Here is a 25459-nt window from a genome sequence, read left to right as displayed (position 1 = left end):
ACCCTAACCCTAACCTAACCCTAACCCTAAAACCCTAACCCTAACCCTAACCCTAACCCAACCCGTAACCTAACCCTAACCTAACCCTAACCCTAACCCTTTCTAAAAAATCCTTTTCTAAATATCCCTAAAACCCTAAATCAAAATATCTATTATTTCTTATCTCAATTATATATATTACTAATCTCCTTTTTTTATATTATATCAATAAAATTCTTATAAAATTCTATTTCTCTAATTTATTATTTTATTTCTTTATTATATTAATATTCCTTATTATATATTTAAATAATATCTCTAATCCCTTAAAAAATCAATATCCCTAATCCTTTAATTAATTTATAACCCTAACCCTTAAATTAAATTATATCCCTAATCCTTTAATTAAATAATAATTCTAATCTTTTAATAAATTATCTCTCTTTTCTTTCTTTCTTCTTTTTATTTTAATATTAATTATCTTATATTATATCCCTAAAAAATTCCTTTTATTCCTTTTAAAATTTATTTATATTATTATTATAATAATCCTAAATATACTATTTATTCTAAACTTTAATTTTATTTCAACTCTAATTCAATTATAATTTTAATCTCTTAATTCAACTAAAACCCTAATCCCTTAATAAATTAATATCCCTAATCCTTCAATTAATATTAATTCTAATTCTTTAACAAACAAATAATCCTAATTTTATTTTTTTTATTTTTTTTAAAATATTCTTTATCTTTTTAATAAATAAATTTTATTAATTATATTTCTTTTATTTTTCTATATATTTATTCTTTTTATTATTATATTTTTTTAATATTAATTCCTTTTTAATAATCTTATAATTTCTTTTTTTTCAAATAATAATATTTTAAATATTATAACCCTAATCCCTTAATTCAATTATAACCCTAATCATTTAATTAAATAATAATTCCTTTTTTATTTCAATCCCTTTAATATATTTATCTTCTCAATATTCTTTTCCCTTATCTCTTAATTATTTTTAATTCTTAAAATTTAATTATATATAAATCTCAAAAAATTCCTTTTTAATATTATTTAAATTTATTTCATTCTTAATTTTTTTTTTCAATTTATTATTTCAATCTTATAATTTAAAAAAATATTTCTTTATTATATTAATATTCAATTATATATTTAAATAATATCTCTAATCCTTTAATTAATTAATATTCTTATCCTTTAAATTAAATTACATCCTTAATCCTTTAATTAAATAATAATCCTAATCTTTTAATAAATTATCTCTCTTAATTTTATTCTAATCCTTAAAATCTTTTATCCCTTTTTTCTTTATTTCAACTTTTTATTTTAATATTTATTATCTTATATTATTTTTCTAAAAAAATCCTTTTATTCCTTTTAAAATTTATTTATATTATTATTATAATAATTCTAAATATATTATTTATTCTAAACTCTAATTTTATTTCTTTTTTAATTCAATTATATTTCTAATCTCTTAATTCAATCAATAACCCTAACCCTTAATTAATCAATAACCCAAATCCCTTAATTAATCAATAACCCTAACCCTTAATTAATCAATAACCCAAATCCCTTAATTAATCAATAACCCTAATCCTTAATAAATCAATAACCCTAATCCTTAATAAATCAATAACCCTAATCCTTAATAAATCAATAACCCAAATCCCTTAATTAATCAATAACCCAAATCCCTTAATTAATCAATAACCCTAATCCCTTAATTAATTAATAACCCTAATCCTTAATAAATCAATAACCCTAATCCTTAATAAATCAATAACCCTAATCCTTAATAAATCAACAACCCTAATCCTTAATAAATCAATAACCCTAATCCTTCAATTAATATTAATTCTAATTCTTTAATAAACAAATAATTTTTTCTTTTCTTATTTCAATCCTTTAAATAATATTAAATATATTATCTCTAATTAAATAACTCCCTATTTCAATTATTATTTTAAATATTTAAATTATATCTATCCCTAATCATTTATATAATATAAATTTATATCCCTAATCCCCTAATAAATTTATATCCCTAACCCCTTAATAAATTTATATCCCTAATCCCCTAATAAATTTATATCCCTAATCATTTATATAATATAAATTTATATCCCTAACCCCTTAATAAATTTATATCCCTAATCCCTTAATAAATTCTTTATTCTAATCTCTTTATAATTTCTTTTTAATTTCAATCTTTCTTTATTTCTTTTATATCTCTCTCTTTTTCTCTTTTTATTATTATTAATATTATTTTTCTTTTTATTTTTTCTTTTTTCTTTTTTACTTAATTCAATTCTATTCTTTTTCATCATTATTATTATCATTTTCTTTTTATCATTTTCTTATATTTATTTATTTTTATATACTCTAAAAAATTTATCTCTAATCTCACTTTATTTCTTATTAATAATTTTACTTCTTTTTTAAATTTATTTTTATAATAATATTAATATAACCCTAAATTTATTTTATTCTTTTTTTATTCTTTATTTTAATTCCTAAAAATCTTATTAAATATTATTAATTCTTATTCTTTTCATTTCTTTTTATTATTATTATTATTCCTTATTCAATTATTATCATATTATACATTTTATTATCTTTCTAAATTTTATTATAACTCTAAAAAATTTTACTTTTTCTTATTATCAATATTATAATTCTCTTTTAAATCAACCCTATTTTATTTTATTTTTATTTTTATTACAATTATAATTATATAATTCTTTTTTATTTTAAATCCTTAAATATTCAAATTTTATTCTTTAAAATTATAATTCTTAAAATTCTTAATAACCCTAACCCTTTAATTCATTAATAACTCTAATCCTTTAATTCATTAATAACTCTAACCTTCAATTCATTAATAACCCTAACCCTTCAATAAATTAATAACCCTAATCACTTTATAAATAAATAACCCTAACCTTTTAATAATATCTTTTTCTAAATATCCTTTTTAATTTCATTTATTTAAATCAATATCTAATATCTTATATCTTTATTTTATATTCATATTTTATATTATATTTATTTTTCAATCTTTTTTTTTTTAAATTTAAATTTTCAATATTAAATTTATCTTTTAATACCCTTTTTTTCAATTATTAAATTAATATTTTATAACCCCATATTTCTTATATTAATCTTATAATAAATTAATAATCCTAATCCTTTAATTATCTTCTTTAATTTAATTTCACTATAAAAATCTTATTATTATTTTAATTAATTTAATTTCTTTAATTTTCATTTATTTCATTTTTATTTCAATTAATAATATTATTTTTAAAATATCTATTTTTATTTTATTTATCTAAATTAATATCTAATATATTATATTTTTTAATTTTTTAAATTTTCATTTTCTATATATTATATTTATTTTTCAATCTTTTCTTATTTTATTTTTTAATACTTTTTCTCCAATCATTAAAATAATATTTTATATTATATATTTCTAATACTAATCGTTTCAAAAATTTATAATTCCAACCCTAAAAATTAATAACCCTAATCCTTTAATTAATTATCTTTTTAAATTTTATTCATTTTTAAAAATATATTATTATTATTCTAATTAATTTAATTTAATTTTTTTTTTCTTTTTTATTTTTTTTTTAAATCAATATCTTTTATCTTTTTTATTATTAATATTATTATTTTCTTCTAAATCTTTTTTTTTTCTCTTTTTTTATAATTCCCTTTTTATTTTATATTAATAATTTTAATCTTATTATTCATTAATAAATTTTATTTTTATATTAAACCCTAAACCTTACTTTTATTATTTATTCTTCTTCTTTATAAAATTTTATTTATTATTATAATTAATAAATCTTTTATTAAATAAAATTCTTAATCTTAATCTTTTTATAAAATCTTTATATTTATATTAAATAATAAATCTTATTTCTTTTTTCAATTAAATCCTACTTTTATTATTTATTATATTTATACATTCTTTTATTACTTTTTAATTTTAATTCTAACCCTAAAAATTAATAACCCTAACCCTTTAATAATATCATTCTTTAAATATACTTTTTTATTTATTTAAATCAATATTTAATATCTTATATCTTTAATTTATTTTTATATTATATTTATCTTTCAATCTTTTTCTTTTTTTATTAAATTTATTTTTCAATCCTCTTTTAATTCAATTATTAAATTAATATTCTATATTATATACTTTTAACCCTAATCCTTTAACAAATTAATAATTTTAATTCTTTAATAAATCCCTAATTCCAATTTATAACCCTAATAATATTCATAATCTTTAATTAAATACTCTAACTCATTTTATATTTTCAATTCAATATTTATTATTTCAAATCCTAATTTATTCTTCTAAATTTAATAATTTAATAATAATCCTAATTCTTAACCCAATTATTAATTTCAATTTAATTTTTTACTTTTCTTTTTTAAAATTATTTAATTCTATTAAACCCTATTTTTTTTTAATAATTTTTTTCTAAATCTATATTTCCTTATTCTATAAAATTCTTTTATTATCTTTTTAATATTATTCTTTAATTTTAAATCTTACTTTTATATATTCTCTTATTTCATTCTTTAAATATTTCATTAACCCTAATTCCTTTCTTATTATCTCTTAACCCTAACCCTTACCCTTACCCTTACCCTCACCCTTTTTAAAATACGTAGCGGTTCTTAATCATTTTAAAAATCTCTTCCAACTTTAACCCTGATCTCTTACTTTATTACTAGAACCCTTTATTCATTATTTTATTCTTATCTTATTATTATCATTACTCTATTCTAATTCCCTTAATATAAGAGCTGCAACCTTATTCCCGTAAACCCATTCATTCCCCTCCAAATCAGTCCTCTCCCCAAGCCAAATCATATACGCAAGAAGATCTTCCCACGTTCGTTCAAAATGCCTCTCGAGCCATGCCACCCCCCCCCACCCTCTTATATGCCGCCACGCAAATGGGAATCACCATGTTCGGAAATCGACACTCGCTCTCTTCGTGATCAGGATCGGCCACTCGACAGATATCTTGTGGTTGATAACAATTCCAACACACGATGTATCGTGGCATCCAATCTCTCTCGTCAAATTGGCACGCTTGTAGAGCTTCCCCCTTAGCATTAATCCAATCAAATCTTCGAGAGCATTGTGAAGAGAGGTGATCGAAGCGACGATGGTGAATTCGACAGTAGAGACAAGAATCCTGAAAGGTTAGGAGATCCTGCTCGTATCGATCGAGGATTTGATCCTGTCGAAAATCTTGAGTGTGAATCTCTCGAGGGCCAGTGGATTCAATTTCTATAGTAGATGGATTTAAAGTGTATATCAAATGAGGGGGGCGAGGTTCCTCATGAGGTTCCCTACACACTTGACAGACCTCATCACTTGACATGCACCAACGCCAATCCGAAGGCCGATCGAGGAATTGACTGAGGACGCCACGTGAGCAATATTGTTGAGTGAGGTAGAGTTGCATGGTAGCTTGATCGGGTGGAAGAAAGGTATCACGTTGAGGTCTCCAAGTCGAATTTAACAAGATGATGGAGGAAGCTTTCCTCCCATCGCGTCCCGCCCGACCGGATTCTTGAGAGAAAGCCGTCACCCGCTCTGGAGCATCGAGGTGAATGACCCATCGAATGTGAGGGTAATCAAATCCAATCCCGAGAGCGGACGTAGCAGCGATCACGGGTTGCTGAGGATTGGAGAGCCACCGTTGAATGATCTCCCCCTTCTCGCGAACCGTCCCGGATTCTGATGTGTACAGAGGACAATTCATCAATTCTGCTACCGCGCCAGCAACATCACGAGTGCGACAGTAGATAATAATCTTATCACAACTTTGATCAAAGATATTAGGATCGGGCCAACACACTTCAATTAACTCTCTCGCTTTCTCCATCAAAGAATCAACTCCATCTCCATAACTAACAAGATATTGAAGGTTAGATCGATTGGTCGACTCTCGAATGATTTGAGGGCAAACCAATTTGTTCTGTTCGATGAATAATTCTTCCATCACCGGAGGCAAGGTGGCAGATAGCCAAATGGATTGAGTACGAATTTGTCGAATGAACCACCCAACTTGCGTCATGCAAGAGCGATACTCACTCGTAGTAATGGTAAGGTGACACTCATCCATGATGATGCGATCCAATTTCTGTCGAAAGACTAGCCCTTGAGCGTATTCCAAAAAGCTATCGTTGCAAACCGCTTCAGCCGATACGATCACCAATGGAGGGGTTTCCCGACACTCCACCGACCACACGACCGAGGGAATCCCAACTGCATTAAAACGTTTGATCATGTCAATCCGCAAGGCCACCATAGGAATGATCATGATGGTGGTGCTAGCGTCCGCAAGGCTAGCGCTGAGCATAGGAATTAAGGTCTTGCCGGAGCCGGTTCCCAAGATCAAGATGACTTGTTCGTGAAAGGTAGTTCCAAAAGTAGTCAACACCCCACGACGTTGACCAGGTTGACGAAATTGAAAAGTGACAGAAGGGAATAATCTTTGAGCCACTTGAAGTAAATCCTCTTCCGAGTACCCTTGCCTCTGACGAAATCGACTTCGTTTCGCGGCTCGCAACACTAGAGCATCCGATGGACTCGAGGCTCGCTTCCCTTGCAGAACGAAATCGAATCGAAAGAAGGAATGCCAACTAGCCGAAGCCCGAAAGCCTCGATGCAACATAGTATTCATGGTGAGATTGGTCGTTCCAGCGTAAGCTACATTGAAGGTTTGAAAGCTGTGATTGCTAAATTCGGCCAACGCCCTCAAATCGGATTCATCTTCAACAAATTCACCAGGAGTATGGTCCAGATCAAAGTTGGCTTGTTCTCTCGTAGTAAACTTCTCTTTCGTGATGGAAGCAGCAAATTGTCGCCAATTGGAAGTGTGTAGTATCGAAACCTGAGCACGTTTACATGCTTTCCGTAAGCAAGTCGAAATAACTCCATCTACCCACACAGTCCCTTGAAGATTGGACCAGAGGTACGGGGATATCAAAGCGGTCGGATTTTCTTGTCGAAGAAAGATTTGTCGAAGGGGAATAACATATGCAATATAAGTAAGTAATAAATTCCCAATAGCTTTCGGGAGAAATCGAATATTATTCTTGTATGCACCAGATTGTTGTTGTCCTTTGTGATATTGGGTATAGATCATCACCAACTTTTCCCAAATATAAATATGTCGCTGTCGTTCCATATTCCGCCACGTGATAGAAAGCAATTCGGGCTCTCGCAGAGGTGGACCAGGAGCAATGTGACAGAGGATCAAGAGTCGCTTTAAGAATTCCTGAGCTTGCACTTCATATATCTTCATAGCTTTCGAACACAAGATTAACCCTCCCTCTTGATCAACCTTGAAGAAAGTGGTGTGCAATTTAGTGTTCGTCTTGATGTATCGAAAAAGCCTCAGATCTGCCCCTTCTAAAAATTCCGAATTGTGTGAGTGGGAGAGCCAAGAATCCCCAAAATCCTCGGAATCCAGATCATCCTTCATCCGCCACGAAACCATCGAAATTAAATCTTGCATGCCAAATAACAATTCATCGTACAGGAGAGAGTGAGCTTGTTGAAATTCCGAAAGCACCACGTTCGAAATCTGTTCCATGGATATTTCTACCCCGCGATACCCCACAATCTGTCGATCCAAAGACCATCGAGCTTGGTGTTTAGCAATGGAAGCCTTACTCACCTTGAATAAATATAAACGCCACTGAAGAATGTAACCGAAGGGGGTCTCGGCTAATTGTTGAAAGAACTTCTTGCAGAGCGTGGTGAGGAGAATGGGAATTTGATCTTCGTCCTCTTGCTCTTGAAAACAGACAAAACCAAAGAGGATCAGTTGCGCCGTCCACGTGAGAGCCGACAGGTAACTATTAAAATTTCCTGGCTCTTCCCACAATCCCCGCCCATAAATCATGCGACTCTTCATAGCACAAAAACTCAAGACCGGTGATTTAAACGGTGCACTTCCAATCGAGTGACAAATCAAGGCTAGATATAATCGTCGAATAGCATGCTTCAAAGCTAATTCAGATTCTTCGGGATCTTCCATATTCAAGGCTTCCATGATAGCATCCATCGCACGAATTTGGGTTGAGGTCGGTTCGATAATATCACGTGGTAATGATTGATCCGATTCCGTGGCGGTGAAAAAGCCATCCTCCGAATACACCACTCGATAATAATATACCAAGAGTTGTTTCCCGATCAGGAAGTATTTGACCAACGTCGAAGCATTCTTGTGATATCGGAACCCATCCGCCTTGCCACTCGCTCCGGAATAAAATTCATTGAGGATGTTAGCTCGCTGCTGAGTCATCTTACGATCGGGGGATGTATCAGAGCACAATTGATAGGCATCTCGCATCATAGCTTCGGCGGCATGGAGGATGCGAACAAGTTGAGGATCATCCGCTTCAAGGTAATCTCCATCCAATTCCTTCTTCGATGGGAGCTTATACGAAGCCCAAATCTCCTCGTCTTTTAAATGAACTAAGTGAAAAGGGAACTTGGTGACGTCGTGCAACCACGGTACCCTCTCGGAGCGAGATTCCTTAATGTCCCGAACGACGCCAGCTGCCTTGAAGAGATCCTTTTTGACATTCAACGCATCTTGCTCAATCTGATCAATGGAATCCTTCTCCGACCGGGTTAAAGGGATCACATCGCCATTTCCACCATGGGGCCCAGGATTTGCAACAACCACAAAGTAATCAACATACCTCGGTGCAGTAAAGTACGTTTGGAGTAAGCATGCCTGCCATAGCGGGGTCGCTTTGTGCTCGCTCGCTTTCCGGCCATGAGTCACCATGTGATCCCGCATTCGTGGGAGGTGAGTGGTTAAAAAGGATGGATCGCATGATAAACACTGAAAGCCGTGGAAGACTCTGAGATGCTCTAACTGCGCAGCCCTACGCGCAGGTTTGTCTTCTCGCAATTGACGCTTCGTCTTCAGACTTAACGATTGAGCGTAGCTCAGTTGAGCTTTCAAAAGATCACCTGACAGGCGGTGGGGTTCGGCTCGGAGGTGTTGCGCGATACTTCGGGCCCCTGGAGCGATGCACGTCTGGCACTGTGTGCAGATCAGAACCTGGTGGTCAGAGTTGTATGCGAGGTCGCAGGCCATGCGGAATGGCAACGAGACGTTCTACGGTTGCAAGATCGGGATGGGAGGCGGGGATGAGGAACCCAAGAAATCCCCTTTTGTGAAATCCCTTTTATAAAATCATGTGGGGGTCGTGTGGGGTCTTGGGGTTATGTTCCCAGACAAATAACGGCCGTGCCCTCCTTTTATGCCATGAAAGGGCCCTCGCATAAGGGGTAGGCTAGAATTAATAATACTTTAGAAGATTAATCTCAGAACAAAAAGGTAGTTAAAAGAATAAGAATTTAAGAATAAATATTATATAACGTAAAGTCAATTAACTTATTAATCGATTTGTTAATTGACTTGTTAATCGACTTTAAGGCGAAGGTTTATATAAAGGTATGGATTTCATTATAATATAGAGCTTTATGCTTAAAAACAATCATTAGTTTTATTATTATAATTATAAGAATTACAATTAATTACAACCTTATTGAATTCTTACTTGAAGTTTAGTCTAAATTACCTTGAAAGATCTTTAATAACTTTTATATAACGTGATTTATCAGTGTGCGGGTCATATCAGTGTGCGGGTCATTTTCACCTCAATTCACTCTTTCAAACTCATATTATTCAACAACCATTGAATCAATTGATTAAAACTATGAAAATTATAATAATCTAGGATCTATTATATTATCTTGACAAGTTCTTGCATTATGTCCGGTCTTTCCGCATTTACTACAGCATCGACTAGAAGATGCTTCTTCATTAGAATTCCTCCCTTTTTGACGCTCGTCGCGTTGAATCTGAATATCAACCTCTTGTTGAGATAATATATCAAGAGCTTCTTGCCCAGTAAGTACTCCTCCTTGACGTAATTGGGTTTTTTTCGCGCGTCGACGCTTGCTTAATGCCTCATTTGCCTTTCGAAGTGTACGAATCTCTGCATTCAAAAGTGTATTCTCATGAGCTAATCTCTCTGTACCTTTAGCTAGAGCTAGTACAGTCTCAAATATAGGTGTAGGGGAGCTTGATTGATGTCGGGTTATTCGAGATTTCACTAAAATTGATTGAGAAAGAGCTTCAGTTGGGTTGTGAGGGGTTTGAGAGATCCATTGATCTAGATCGAAAGAGGGAGGGGTAGGTGTACGAATTCGAATATCTAACTTCGAAAGTACGGCTTCAGGGTTAAATGGTATTAAACCTGTTCCTCGAAATCCTGATTTCATATTCTGAGAGATGATTGATTCTTTATATGCAGCTTTAAAAGCTATAAAGAATTCAACCTTCGAAATATGATTGATATGTGCCTTGATAAATCCATCAATTTGACCACCATATGAACGTTTCAGATTGCTAAAACAGCCCACATCAAGTGGTTGAGTTAAATGACTTGAATGCGGTGGTAGACTTAAGCATATAATATCGTTCTCTTTGCAATATGCTTGAAAAGCTCTTGATTCATGGCTTTCATGCCCGTCTAGTACCAACATTCGATACCTGCCCTTTCTTCGATTCTTAGTGTGCTTGTCGAAGTGTTTCAACCATTCTAAACCTGTCTCATTGTTTGTCCATCTATTAGATGTAGGTTTAATAGCCCAATCCGCAGGAAAATCGGTTTCGGTATACCAATTGGAAAGATGAACCTGTCCTTGAACCACTAGAAATGGGGGTATAGTTTCACCCTCCCCATTGCCACATATGATTGCTGTAGCCCATTCTCTATTGCCTGGTTGTATTGCCTTGCTTCTGCCATTCCGTTCAGCGCTAGTTACTACCATTCCGAGGCATATTATACCCATCATAAAGCCCGTCTCATCGAAATTGTAGAAATCGCCATCCAAAATACTGTATTTCGCTCGCATATTCGCAACCAATCGAAACCACTCTTCAATAAGCTTAGGATCTTCGCAAAGAGCTCTTTGAAAGTCATAAACACAACTAAAACACGTCTTTAATTCGATTCGACGCTTTACAAATCGATACGCCCAGAGCTTCCCAACGCGCTTTGCACCCCTCGATTCAAGAATATGATTCGCCATATCTTCTACATTTCTTAATTTAGATGGAAATCCTCTCAAATCCATATCAATTATATATTCAGAAATGATATTCTCTTCTAGTTCTGAAAGATTATAAGATTTAGGTCGATATTCGGAACGGGAAGTAATACCATTAATTCTACGCTGTAGTGTTGTATTCGAGATATTATATATCTTTGCAACCTTTCGAATACTTGTTTTTTTGTCTTTTTGAATAGCTTCGATAGCGAGGAGTATACGGGCTTCTTGATTATTCGAATCCATTGTGGATTGTTGATAAAAACGCGTATTGAAAGAGAATAGAGTGAATTGAGGTGAAAATGACCCGCACACTGATATGACCCGCACACTGATAAATCACGTTATAGATAATTTGCGGATTATATAAATATATTTGTTTTTTTCGTTTTAAATATAAAGCTATTTTTAAATTATTTTCCAGCCCAAAAGTAATTTTATATTAATTTTTATACTAATTATAAAATTATATTAATATTATAAAAGATTATAAATAATTATATAATATATAAATAAATGAATATTCATAGGTAATTTGTACCTGTTCCATAGGTTACCTATTCAGATTTTTGATTTATCCATTTTATAGATAGATTATCCACAGATTATTTGTTGAGGCTATTATTCGCCCCGCGGGTACCCGTTGCGCAGCCTAACTAGTATTACTGAAGTGGTTTGAAAGACATGATATTATGGTCAATAGAAGTCTAATGAAATGATGGGTTTGAAATTGATTCTAGGTGCCTTGTGTTCTATTGACACTTTATATATTGAGAGAAGATCGGGTAAAGTAGACCTTCGGATATTGTCAGTCACTTAATTACCCTTACTCTATATCTACTTTGTCTGCTGAGCGCCGGGGGTAGGTGGTCGACATATATTACGATTTTTCTGTCCCGGGCCAACAAAAATCAAATGATCCCAGAGATATAACCTCTGAAGAGAAGATGCTCAAATGTAGATTACTTGCAGCTGGGTTGTTATTATTGCCATCAGTGGCTCTCATTTAAGTTGCGCTAGCATTCGAACATAAGCTTTTTTTTCAATTCTAAATATTGCTTTATTCTAAATATAACTCGAAAGGAATTCAAAAGATAATTCTGATCAAGCAAACTTCGAGGATTACTATTGCTATTTAATGATAATCAATATCTACAAAGGCGTGATTAGTTGATCTTGTGAAGTAGTATTCATGGTAAGCTAGTTTAAGATTTATTTGGAGTGAATTTTATTGCGCAGGTAACCGATCATAGGAGAGTACTTTGCTTCCAAAAGAAATCCTTTGATTGAAGAGAAAGCTTCACATGCATACTGAATCTATGGAACGAATACATAAGTTTGTTTCGGTCAAGTTGGAATCTCCAAACAAGTTTCCAGATAATTTTTAATCACTTTCTTTGCAGCCATATCCTAATATACACTAACTCGAAGGTGTGGATGAGAGAAAAAACACAGTACGAATCATGAAAATATCAAATTTTTCAATTGACAGAGGAATTCAATATCCGCAATGTAAAACATTTACGTCTGCATCGGAATTGAATATTTCCTTCATGTAATCTTGTCTATATAGTGCTATGCTTCTAGTGTCCGACCATAGATTGCGCGGCGGCAGAATATCTGTTACCATGTGGCTTGGCTTCGTCCACAATCTTGCGCATTTCTTGCAACTCTTCAATTGTCAAATCAATGCTTCGTGAAGCGAAGTTGGCCTCAAGTCGCTCTGGTTTGGTTGTACCTGGAATAGCAATCATATCCTGAGCAGCAACCCACGCGAGGGCTATCTGGGTGATTGTACACCCCCTTCGAGTCGCGAGTTTCTTGATTTCCTCCACAATAGCCTTGTTTTTGTAGAAATTTTCTCCTTGGAATTTAGGGCCTAGATGACATTCCGTATCAGTAAAGACTGGGGAGAATACAGTGAATAGGAAACATGGTCAAGGAAAGACATACTAGTTCGGCGGAAGTCGCCCGCAGGGAAATCATCGGGAGTTTTGAATGGAAAATCGTCTACAAGCCATCCGTGACCTAGTGGGCTGTAGGCGACATAGGCAATTCCTAACTCTTTTGCAGTTTCTATCAATCCATCTGTCTCGTGAATAGTCTCAAAAGCAGAATACTCGGCCTGGAGAGCATCAATTTTTGCAACTACGAATGTCAGCAGGAATCGACAACTGCAGATGGGAACTAACTCGGATTTGCTTTGCGCAAAGTGGCAGCAGAGCATTCAGAGAGGCCGATAAAATTGGTCTTTCCCGCTTTACGAATCTCATCGAGAGCTGGGATAGACTCTTCTAAAGGAGTGTCTATGGGAGTAAAGTTAGCAGACTGGGCACGATATAAAGTTGGGACAACCTACTAGGATCAATACGATGCACATAGTAGAGGTCTGGCGTGAAGCCGAGTCTCTCAATGGTGCCCTCGATATACTCCTTAATATGGGAAGCAGAATTAGTGACTCCCCCGAGTCCACCACCATTGTTCCCCATACAATCAAAGCCACATTTTGATGCAACTACAGATTAGTATAGTCAGTGTTAGTTCTCCAGTGGTGGTGAATTGCAACGTACTGAAGATCTTATCACGGACGTTGTGCTTTCTAATGAAGTCTCCGAGCAATTTCTCGTTAATACCCGCTGCGTAAACAACCTGCGTTTCCATTTAGCAGTTTTCCGACGCATATGCAGATGTTTCTTAAACTTACAGCAGTATCCCAGAATGTACACCCCAATTCAATGGCTTTAAGAAGGACTGGCTCGGCTTCCTCCAAGCTGAGATTACTTCCCAAACCAAAGCTTAAACCCATAGCCCCGAAGCCTGGATTAGCGACCTGGATGTCGCCGAAGGGAATTGTTTTGACCATATTGGCTTTTTATAGTGTGTTTTCTGATTGTTCTTTTAGTTGTCTCTTGTGCACTTTTCAGAATCATACAGAGCTATACGGTACATGTATATATACTGTCAAATAAGGAAGTGAGAGAGAGCCAGGTGAGGTCCCAGAGACGGACTTTATGGAGATAACATCGGAGTCGATTGAAACATTTTACTTGATTCTTAAGTCAGTGTTGTCCTGCTCGCTTCATTTTCTAACATCGGATATTGGCAGCATTGGTTCCATTCTGTATTGTGTTTCGGCCGAAAAAGGCTTGTGGAGATCTGTGATAGCCTAAGGACTTACGTAAGATACTTTCTGTCATCATGCAGTATGGCGTGCCGTGGTTTATTAGTGGGTTGGTAGGCCCACTTCTCAATCTCAAGCCTCCTGCTTTAATGACTTTAAAGAACGGCTTCTCATATAAGGCAGATTTCGACGCACTAAAGGGAACTCGGACTACAAAATGAAGAAGTCACCGAGGTAGAAGCAAACAACAAGACCAATATTCACATCGTTCGAATATGACCAAGTCACCATGTATCACTCAGATTGTCTTGCGGTATACGCCGCAGCAAGATACAAGCAAAGGAATAGAGGATGTTTCGTCTGCCCTGTTTAGGGCGGCTGAGCGAAGAAAGGAACAAAATCGAGTTCATCAGAGGGCTTAGCGTAAGTCCTCGTTCCACTCATTGCAATAAGTCCTCGTGTGTCACAATGAGGTAATGATGATGTGTGCGTCTCTAACTTGTAGGGAGAAGAAAGAAGCTTCAGCGATCACAGTTTCGTATAGTGAAATATGAGGCCGGACGTCCGACATCACACGATCAGTTAACGCCCTGGGATCTTAGGCTCGACACTAGTGCTAACGTGGTTTATTAATGGGTCGGTTACTATCCTGAATTGACCCACAGAACTAGATGACAGAACCGAGGAGCTGGATGGAGATTTCTTTATTGTGACGACTGAGCCTCATTGGTGCCAGACAACCACTATTCACCATGGCAAGACAGGAGATTTTTCTTCACTAGTCTTTTGATCCTCTCAAACGAGACTATAAAAATACCTCTAGACATACCCTTTATACAACAGTTTCTTATTCTCCAATAAAGAAAATTGGTTTAATTTATCATCATGCCTTAGTGGCTTTATTATCATACACAAATTTACTCAGTTCGTGCTATAAATTGCTATAAGCTCAGATTTTCAAAAGCTTGACGTGATATATCCTCTATTACTTTACTCGCCTTTCTGAATGTCAATGTATCTTTCTCTACAATTGTTGAATTTTCGAGGATAAAACTCGAGGTTAACTAAAATAGTTATTTTGATATCAGACTACTGTACCCCTTCATTCTCGTTTATTCACAACATGGATTTCCTCTCCACAATAAAGAAAAATGCTCCACCTTTCTCTATGTCCGATAATCCACCAGGTTCAATTCATCCCTAGGAGCCAACAAAACATCGTGATATACCGGTACCAAAGGCTATACCAAAAAACGTGTCATAAGAAATGACAAAAGATATCGACGTCGGCATGATTCGAACATGCGCCCCCGAAAGGAATTGATTTCTAGTCAATCACGTTAACCACTCCGTCACGACGCCTATCAAATTGTCTGTGTTTAATGAGTAAGCAGAGTTCTTTAACATCTAGATACCACTCTTACCTTGACTCTACGTAAGAGGTGGGAATTGAGTCCTCTTTCAAAGAACCTCTTAATTGAATTATAAATTCATTTCAAGTCAAATACTAGATTTTGAAAAGATCATACGAGAATTGGAGCTTTCTCTATATAAACAGTAAGAACCATATATATCTAATACAATATTGAAGAGAGATTCGAATTATCAAAGTCCTTCTGAATATTAGTACTCAACTACCGCCTCTTATTTCGCTTACGTAGAGCTTGAGTAACCATCACTAGAGTTGATTTCTGAAGTGTGTGTAAATGGTTACTTGGAAGTATCGTAAATTTGAAATATGCGAATGCCACTCCTAATTTTTTCGTTCATTCTTTCTTTAACTGCCCTCTTTTTCTTTTCATACCAAGTCTTGGTGATAAGGATCCTGTCCATGTTAAGAATTCTCAAGTGAACAGTATAGATTGTGAGGAATACCTGCACACAAATTCACACATCACGAATACAATCTCTAATGAATTCGCCATGCTATGATACAAAAAAAACCGTTCAGTAATTGATATGTAGATAATTTGATAATAGTCTATTGACTCCAACTTCTTATAGAACAGCCGTAAGACTGGAGGTTCCTCGTTGACAAGCTTGTATGTGGTCTGCTGTGGCGGTGGGTTCACAGGATCATTATTGGCCATTGTATTTGTAGCCAGCCTGTCCTCGATCGTGCGCTCCCGTTATTCTATGAAAACAGTGTCAAAATGATTTGGGGCATTGTTCGGCGTTGAAAAATGCTGGGTGATCATTCTATATGCAGCTCGCAAGTAGTGATCATTTCATTTTTCATCCTCGTGGTGATAGTTTCAGATGCTCAGCATCAGCATCGCATTGCTCTAGTGTGGAGTCTTTATTTACGTTGCGGACTGCAGATCGAAGTTACTGGAGAAGTCTTTCACGAATATGAGTCGATCTTCGGTGCACTCGATTTTTTCGCTAATCTCATCAATCCCTCCACGAAATCTGCATGACTTAGATTTTTCAGAAATTCTTCCTCGGAAATATCTCCCACAGGCGCTACTTCGTGAGTTGGACTTTTTGTCTTGTTCGTTTCAGTTCTTGCCTTCAATTGAGTTTCCAATTTCAAAATACTTCCATGGATGTCCCGCATAGTTTTATACCTAGATGGATCTTCCAAATTTCGTAGTGCTTTCTCGAGAACCTCCAGAGACTGCAAATTTTGCTCATCTATATGTTTCAGGCGTTGTTCCAAAATTGACCGTTTCTGCATTGTTCTCAACAATAATTCCCATTTCATGATGTTTTTCGCCTTCAATTAAATTGCAAGCTTTAATGTGACTTCGTCAATTACATCTTCATGTCCGAAGTCAGTTGTATTCATATTCTCCCTAATCCATCTTCGAACTATGGTCGATATGCCAACGATATGGTCGACTAGGCCATCCAAACTATCGTTTCCAGCTTTGAGTTGTGGCCAAGGCACACGCAAATCCCCTTCCAACGACAGTTTGTTGAAAAATTCGTTCACAACCACAACTCCAAATCCACTACTCTTGGCTGACCTCACCATACACCGAAACCCTGCATCATCCGAGACCAAAATTAACCAAATAAAAGAGTTAGGTTCCTTTTGTAACTGCGTCACCTTCCACTTCTCCCACACGCATCGTAGAGCTTCATCTGCTTCTTGGGGAGCTGTACCCACGCGTTAAATGTGTACTCCAGTTTCTGTCAATTCTGTCCCAATCTCAGAGAATACGTGATGAGTACCAAAAGTTGATATGTTAATAAGCTCCCGGAAATGCCCAGCGAACTTCAACGAAGTTACCACGTTGTCACAAGACGGAGAAGTTCTTTTGTTGTCGGCATCCCATAGAACTACAACCGAATTTAGCCTTGATCTAGAGGTGTTTCCTTGATTCTTAGATGCAGCTTCCGTATCGGCCAAAGCAGAGATCTGATCCAGTTTGAATATCGACTTCAGTCTCCTTTGACGTGGTAGCTTGCCGGGCTGAGATTTAGAACCCTTTTTCTCATTGAAACATTTTCCTTGAGTCGGGGCGGAGGTGTCTTTCTTACTTCTATCTAGAATTGAAATTGAATCTGATTTAGGGCTGCGTATGTTAATGTGAGACAATAAACCCACGTCCGAATTTAACTTTAAATTCGGGGAACTTAATTTACTATAAAAAAGAGGTAGGGAACGCAAGGCCTCTTTTAGATTTATTGACCCTAAAGGGTTTGTTAAAATCATTCCTATAGAAGGCATCGAAAGTACCCTAGTTTTCCTTCTTCTGATAAGTTCCCATCTTCTCAAAATGACGGATGGATGAACCCTTCTCAGAGGTGGTAAGCCCCCATGCAGAATTAAACTTGAGGAGATATCCGCGGCAAGTGTCGTGAAGAATGCCAAGTCCAGACGGCATTTTGACAAATTGTTGATGGTATCACCACGATTATTGAACCTCGGGTACAACGAACAGAGGAATGATTTGGTGTTGGGAAGCAGAGAGGCGCGAATTGAGTTTCTGGTACTCAATTGGGTAATCATTGCTCATCTCATGATCCTTAGAGTTACCTGACTCTTTGACTTTGTGTCACGGGGTCTTTTCTGTTGTGACTTTCATGATGTGAAGATTCTCGTGAAAAATAGTGGCGCTGAGATTCCAAGGAAGAGAAATACCCCGGATTCTGGCGCAGCCGCTAAGTTCCTGTCAGCATCACGTGCTATATATTCTTTGACAGACACATTGTGTTTGCGTCCTTTCCATCACCCTCTAATTGTAACATTGCTACAGGAATATTTTCCTAAATTAAATGGATCCTAATTTTGATTTTCAAAACTACTCGGCCCTGCTACGTCTAAACCGAGTGATCTAGAACTCCTGGAATTTCTCTTGTTAAGGTTATACGTGTCGTACACTACATGCAACTAGAGATCTGATGGTCTCGAGGCTTGACGATGTGTATCATTGAGATGTCACATTACAGAAATGAGCAGCCAAGGTGTTTTTATGCATGGTGTCTCTCATCTTCGACGCAGTACGACGAAATTCATGGTGTTTAGACATCCGAAAATAAGATATTGATCTCGAAGATGAAGAAAAAGCGGGAAATGCTCCTTTCTGATTTATTAGACACCCAAGTGGTTTATCTCCATTTTAAGAGAACCTAAACTCCCATTCCTTCCATTGCCAAAGAAGTACACAAAGCCAGCAAGGGTCATCATGCCTGAAGCTCATTCACACGAGTCTAGCAATAGCAGAATATCTTTACCATACCATTCACTTTTGAATCCGAAAATAGAGAATGATGAAGGACCATATCTACGAGATGACGATGCGGCTACTTTACGGCGAAAGTTTCTGTATGGAGTAATTGTGGGACTTTTCGGCGGATTATCTACAATTCTGCTTATTTATGTTACATTTTCATACATTTCTAATTGGAGAGTACCACAAAAATTCTCTCCAAATTGTAGGTTGGGATAGCAGTTCCCTCCTGGAAAGATTGCGGCAGCTTTGGATATCACTTACTCATATTTAGCAGTTCCATCACATCCAGTTATTTTTGAAGAAGACGAAAGATTTGCAGCTGCTTCTAGTCCAGAAACTGATTCAGCATGGGATAATTTAATGCCAGGTAAAATTTACTCTGAGAAGTTTTCCAGCCGATATATCTCCAGGGAAAGCTAATTAAACATCACCAGCTGGACGAGGTTTCATTCTTGTCGAAAACCCCGAACACTATGGGCTTCGACCAGGGTTACCATCAGCAAATGGACTAGATCGATATTCGGTTTCCGTATTCCACCAACTCCATTGTCTGGTAAGATCTCTTTCTCTTCGCTCTCTAATCCATCCGAATCACCATCTAACCCTCTCCAGGGCATGATCCGCGAATCCTACAACTCGGTCCTCAAGGAAGTTCGCCCGCACATCCACGGCGACGAAAACCTCTCAAACTCAGCGGCCCAGGAATCGGAAAAAGAACATACATCCCACTGTTTCGATTATTTACGACAAGCAATGATGTGTTCTGCAGATTTGACTATCGAATGGGCAATGGAGATGCCGGACGGAAAACCTCCGTTTACAGTCGATGGGTGGGGTATCACTCATACATGTAGAAATTGGCAGAATGTTTTGAAGTGGATGGGAGAGCATCGGAGTCCCGTGAATAGTTCGGGGATTGCGTAAGAGTTTGGGAGACGACAATGGGGTATGCATTGCTACGGCTTGGTGTCCACATGTTCGACGAACTTTTTTACTTTATCTTTACTCGCATCCATCATGAATATCAATCCATAATTTACTTGAAATCTGAAATTCGCGATAGTCATGGGCAAACCTTTCCCCACCTCAACAATCCATCGCCTCAATCGTCTTCATCGCTAATTATCTATTCCGAAAACAGCTTTGCAAATAGTGGGGTACATGTCATTTCCTCCACAACATCTCCAAGATCTTACAGTGTCTAAAATGTACAGCTAGCTACCGTCCTATGGGCAGATACCGAGGAAAGGTCACTTGCATATCTCACACGCCCGAAAGAGGCAGTCCAGCGATTTACCCGAAAGGCAGGTGCCAAGGCATCCATCGCTGGCATCCGGAAACTAGAGGTTTATAGGAAGGTGACATGTACTGATAGCGGACCCTGATATTTCTTTATAGATATATAAACTTAAATAATAATAGAATGCTAGATTTCGACTATTGTTGCAGTTTTACACTGCATCGCAAACTTAGGAGAGAAATTCAAACACGATGATATAAAACAGAGAAAAAATAAAAGCGATCAAAAAAATGTTGGCACCCCGCTCCACCTCCACGAAACAATCTTCATCTCTCCTCATCTCCTTTCTCTTCCTCATAGTTATCCTCACGACTCTTATATATTTTCTTCAAACATCCTCTGTATCTTTTGTTTCTCCCCCCTCTTCATCTCATTCACACGCCTCCCCATTATCTTCATTCACACCCTCTATTCCCTCATCCCTCAACCCCTCATCACCCCTATCCAAAACTGTTCTATTCTCCGAACATTTAACATATGAAAATCTTTCCCATGAATATGATCATCTTTGGGATGAATTACTTCCACAAAATAGAGGGTTTCTAAGGGTTTATGATGAAGATAGGGAGTCGAATGGGAAGGGAGATGCGGAAGGAAAGAGAGGAGAAGTACAAAAGGGGAAGAAACATAAATATGGAATAACGATGTTTCATTCTCTCCACTGTTTAGGAATCATGAGGGGAGGAGTACAGGAATTATTCAGGGAGATGGAGGAGTTGAAGATTGAAGTTGAGGAGTTGAAGATGGGGAAGATGGAAGATGATGAAGATGAGGAGAGCAAGGTGAGGAGGGAACAGAAGAAAAAGAAAGCAGGAGGGGGCCATGGGCATGGTCATGATTTTGGTCACATGGAACATGGGAATCCACTACATTGGTTACATTGTTTTGATTATTTGAGACAGGTATGAACAGTTCTCATTCACATTATTCCTGATTTCTTTGGGGACCTTGGGACACCAATCTGGAGGCCATATATTTTCACTAGTAAGTAACATGCTCGGATGCTCGTCTCGGAGTATGATTGCTAGCGGATGGAATGAAATAGGAAATCATTGGATATAATGTCTTTGTATAGAAGACTGAAGAACCTAGAACTGACTTCGCACCAAAATTCTAGACGGTACTATGCACAGCTGATGGTACACTTGAGCCACCAAAAGCTGATTCAAAAGGAAAGGAAAATGTCGACGGGATGATGGAGAGGCAATGTAAGGACCCTGAAGAGTTGTGGAAGTTGAGCGTTGAGTCTTTTGAGGCAACTAGTTAAATGGTTGATTATCTAATTCTATCAATGTTCTCGTTATTTGCACTCTCATGAATTTTCAGTTCAAAATGCTGTCATTATGAAGCTTAATCTTAGTTCTGACCCTTGAAGATGCTTAACTATCGGTTAATTACAACTCTTATGGCATCATTGTAAAATATCATGCCAATTTTTAACAACGCGTAAAGGACGATTTAATAAGCATTTTTCGATTTGTGAATTCAATGTCAAGTAAAAATAACATTTTTTTGCAATCACTCCCTTGCCCTTTGAACATTGGGAACTCAGAGAAACGCATGCCCTCCGCAAACGCTCAAAAGAGGTCTGAATTAGGAAGTACTCCCCGAAAACGATCCGAAAGCGCTTTTAGAAACAAGTGATGCCGTAGAACAAATCCAAAGTATCATGATCCATTCTATCGCGCAATGCCAAGCTCAATATCATGCACATCGAACATGCATTTACACCACATCTCGCGCACTACAATATGTATGGCCGTTTTCTCACCGCTTACAGTGGCTTTGTACCTATTTTCCAAAGATCACAATCATTTACTCGGTCAGACCATCGTGTGATACTGGCTTGTCTAGACTTGGCGAATAAAGTGGGAGTAACCTTATCCCACCATTTCTCTTGCGAATTTCCTCATAAATACAGACGAACGATGTGATGAATGACTTTGAGCCTTGCCATGCCGGAGGAACGGAAATGCAAGTTGACTCCTGTGTTCAGGAGAGAACAGGGACAGTACAAATAACATTCTAGATGGCAGTTCATTGGATTATGAGAAGATCGGGTCTTGCGATACCCTTCATACCCCTCTCTATATTGTGCAAGGTGATCAATGTACCCCTCACTCAAGCATTCAGGCCGCCCGATGAGACTCTTGATACTAGTTCCGACACCGTGAGGTTAGGAAACGAGATCGGGTATAAACTATCACCGGACCAGATGGACTGTAGGAGGATGATATACATAAGCATTTGCCATACAAACCCTTCTCATCGATCAGCCAAGTCGAGAAAATCTCAGAATAAGCAGTCTTAACAAAGAGTACCCGCCTATATATACGACCTCACTCTGAAAATTCACCACCATCATGCATTTCCAATTCTTCTGTTTTGCATCAGCCGCGCTGGCCATCGCCGTTATGGCAGCCCCGATCATCGAACCAAACTCACTTGGTATGCCTTCTGCTCATCCTATATCTGCATTTCACTAACATCGAAACGACAGCAGCACGTGAAGCTAGTATTTCTCGGGGTTTCTTTAATAACAACGACGCAGGATCTAGTGAGAAGCGGGGATTTTTCAACAATGCAGATGCATCAGGTGCTTCAAAAGACAAGAGAGGATTTTTCAATAACAATGAGGCAGGGTCAGATGTGAAACGAGGATTTTTCAACAACGCAGATGCATCAGGTGCTTCAAAGCAGAAGCGGGGATTTTTCAACAACAACGACGCATCGGATTCCTCAAAGGCCAGGAGAGGATGGTTCAACAACGGGAATTCCGCGGACGTCTCAAAACGTGATGAGGAGGTTGATGATGAAGGGTATTATTACACATATACAGATAGTACCAAGTAAAGGAACACACATTCATGGACTGCTCAGTCAGAAGTGGAGGATGTTAGGAAATGGTAGTTTTCATCGCCGTGGGAGTTCTTTTCGGGATGGTTGCGTTGGGTGGACTCAAGGACGCACGTGACTGTGTTAATACAGTATTGGATCTTGTCTATTTTCAACAAATGACAATTAATGTTTCTCCTTCATCATGTGGGAACAAATCACCCTCAATCATGACAGTAACACATGTATCTCATTGATGAAACAAAGCTCGCGAGATAACAAGAAGGGAGAACTAGCGATTGGTTTAGTGATAATGAGCAACAGGGACTCAGGTTTAAAGACGTAGGATGAATACTCATAGTTCGTTAAATTGATATACAGAGTTGAGAGGCTAATAGTCTAAACATGAGATGAGCTTAACTGTACGCCTTTCTCCTTTCCCCCAAACACCTTTCCATCTATCCCTTTCAAATATACAGTTAAAAACTTATGCATCAAGAAGATTTTACTGCAATCGGTGACATCCGGCTTGCGAACTTCACCTTGGCAGCTTGTGGACTTTGCGATGCTAACTTTCTCCTCAAAATAGCCATGGTTCTTTTGGGGATCCAGACTCGACTACCCAAAACTAAAACCCCAGACAATAATGCCAGACTTCCAGCTTGATGGGCAGAAGCAAGTGGGGTAGGTACTAGGTATATCAGAGTGCTGATACCCAAAGAAACTTGCAACATCAAAAGATGAACTACACCAAGCATTCCTTTTGCCCCGCTTTTTGGGAGAGCAGCTTTAACTCTAGGGTTGAAGCGTGAATATGCCCATAGAGCGAGAATAGCAGTAAATGAAGTGGTTGCTAGTATACGGTGGTCTAATTGTACTGTTGACGGATTCTCGAGCATATTACGCCACCACAAATCACTACGATCCGGTTGTCTGGAATAAAATTCGGAGAAGAGTTCGGACTTTGGTGGCGCGAATCCCTTGCCCATTCGAGGGAATTCATTATAAATAAGACCGGCATCAAGACCTGCGACTAATCCACCGGACATGGCTGTTGTGAAGACGAGGAGAGCAAGACCAGCAACGGATTTACGGAATACTGATAGTGAGGACGATGATAGGCGGAGGAGATGAGCATGCGCCTGAGCGGGTGTAGAGTTAAACAAAAGTTTGCGATCGCGAAGAATTGAGAGACCGTTCCAAAGCATCGCAGTGTAACAGATGAAAGCAGTGCCGAGATGTGTGGTAAGCCTGTATTGAGAAACGCGGGGATGAGAGCCGGGGGCGAAAAGATCGTCCTTCAACCCTGACTTAACCATCCACCAACCAATAGCTCCCTGGGTGCCAATGAGTCCCGATATTCCTAGTAAACGAAGAGCCATAGGCTTCGAGACTTTACGACGGGCGACGAAGTAGACCGCTGGGACAACAAAGGAGAGTCCAATGAATCGTCCCCATAATCGATGGAACCATTCCATGAAATATATCTTCTTAAATTCTGCCATGGTCATATGTGGATTGAGAAGCTTGAACTCTGGTGAGGCTCGATATAAGTCGAATTCACTCTCCCAGTCTGCGGCAGAGAGAGGTGGAAGAGATCCAGTGACGGGTTTCCATTCTGTAATACTAAGACTTGAGGGGGATCAGCAAAACGCTTTAAGATGACTGTATTGGGAGACCACAAGAACAAATAAGGCAAATGAAAGCATCTTGGTCACATCACACTTACCCAGACTCTGTCAACCGTGTGAGACCTCCAAATACAACGATTCCAAATACACTTGCAGCACTTCCCAATAGCCAATAACCGACTGATTTTGAACTTGTTTCCGGAAACCTGCTTCGTGATGATTCTTTCTTTATTGCTTGACTGGATTTGCTTAATGATTCAGCCAGCGAACTCAATGGAGAGGCTCCATTGGCAGATTCAGTAATCGTAGCTATGTTACTATTAAATCGTATTGAGCGCGAAGATATGGATTTGGCGGGGAACTTTATTTGCCGTAATGTAGGACGAGGTTGTTTTAAACACTGATGACATATAAAGAAATCCCTAGATAACCTAGGAGTTACCTTTCGCAGTCCTGGTAAGATTGAAGCCATTGATCAAGAGTTGACGTGAGGGAAACCAAGAAGAGAGAAATCACAGTGGCATGTTGTTGATTATTACTAACCTTACTAACCTTTGACTCAATCTCGCTCCAGATCTCGAATAATTGTGGATTACCTCAGCCATCGAGAGTAAATTACTACGGTCACGGGATTTGGCGAAACCGTTTTTCTCCGTTACAAGAGTTCAGTGGGTGAACCCTTCAAGTAGGTACGAAGTAAT

General features: G+C 37.2%; 6 protein-coding genes across 6 annotated transcripts; 3 read left to right on the top strand and 3 right to left on the bottom strand.

The window, feature by feature from the left end:
* Positions 1-4926: 4926 nt before the first annotated feature.
* On the bottom strand, positions 4927-9162 carry EAF01_011699 (uncharacterized protein; the record flags this gene model as incomplete). Its single annotated transcript, XM_038919957.1, has 1 exon — positions 4927-9162. The coding sequence occupies one exon, from the start codon at positions 9160-9162 to the stop codon at positions 4927-4929; it is 4236 nt and encodes a 1411-aa protein (XP_038764661.1).
* Positions 9163-12769: 3607 nt separating this feature from the next.
* Positions 12770-14049, bottom strand: EAF01_011698 (uncharacterized protein; the record flags this gene model as incomplete). The annotated part of the gene is made up of 6 exons (XM_038919956.1): positions 12770-13065; positions 13140-13334; positions 13379-13492; positions 13546-13701; positions 13757-13835; positions 13891-14049. The coding sequence occupies 6 exons, from the start codon at positions 14047-14049 to the stop codon at positions 12770-12772; spliced, it is 999 nt and encodes a 332-aa protein (XP_038764660.1).
* Positions 14050-18944: 4895 nt separating this feature from the next.
* Positions 18945-19916, top strand: EAF01_011697 (uncharacterized protein; the record flags this gene model as incomplete). Its single annotated transcript, XM_038919955.1, has 4 exons — positions 18945-19194; positions 19267-19359; positions 19427-19545; positions 19605-19916. 4 exons carry the CDS (start codon positions 18945-18947, stop codon positions 19914-19916), a joined length of 774 nt encoding a protein of 257 aa, XP_038764659.1.
* A 606-nt stretch (positions 19917-20522) lies between these two features.
* EAF01_011696 (uncharacterized protein) lies at positions 20523-21559 on the top strand (the record flags this gene model as incomplete). Its single annotated transcript, XM_038919954.1, has 2 exons — positions 20523-21194; positions 21410-21559. The coding sequence occupies 2 exons, from the start codon at positions 20523-20525 to the stop codon at positions 21557-21559; spliced, it is 822 nt and encodes a 273-aa protein (XP_038764658.1).
* Positions 21560-22655: 1096 nt separating this feature from the next.
* On the top strand, positions 22656-23145 carry EAF01_011695 (uncharacterized protein; the record flags this gene model as incomplete). The annotated part of the gene is made up of 2 exons (XM_038919953.1): positions 22656-22740; positions 22793-23145. 2 exons carry the CDS (start codon positions 22656-22658, stop codon positions 23143-23145), a joined length of 438 nt encoding a protein of 145 aa, XP_038764657.1.
* Positions 23146-23621: 476 nt separating this feature from the next.
* On the bottom strand, positions 23622-25230 carry EAF01_011694 (uncharacterized protein; the record flags this gene model as incomplete). Its single annotated transcript, XM_038919952.1, has 2 exons — positions 23622-24759; positions 24857-25230. The coding sequence occupies 2 exons, from the start codon at positions 25228-25230 to the stop codon at positions 23622-23624; spliced, it is 1512 nt and encodes a 503-aa protein (XP_038764656.1).
* Between the last annotated feature and the right edge of the window lie 229 nt (positions 25231-25459).

The sequence above is a fragment of the Botrytis porri genome (genome assembly GCF_014898465.1).
Source record: "Botrytis porri strain MUCL 3234 chromosome Unknown BPOR_023, whole genome shotgun sequence".
Lineage (NCBI taxonomy): Eukaryota > Fungi > Ascomycota > Leotiomycetes > Helotiales > Sclerotiniaceae > Botrytis > Botrytis porri.
Note: the sequence above shows the minus strand (reverse complement) of the source record. Positions and strands in the feature narration are given on the sequence as shown.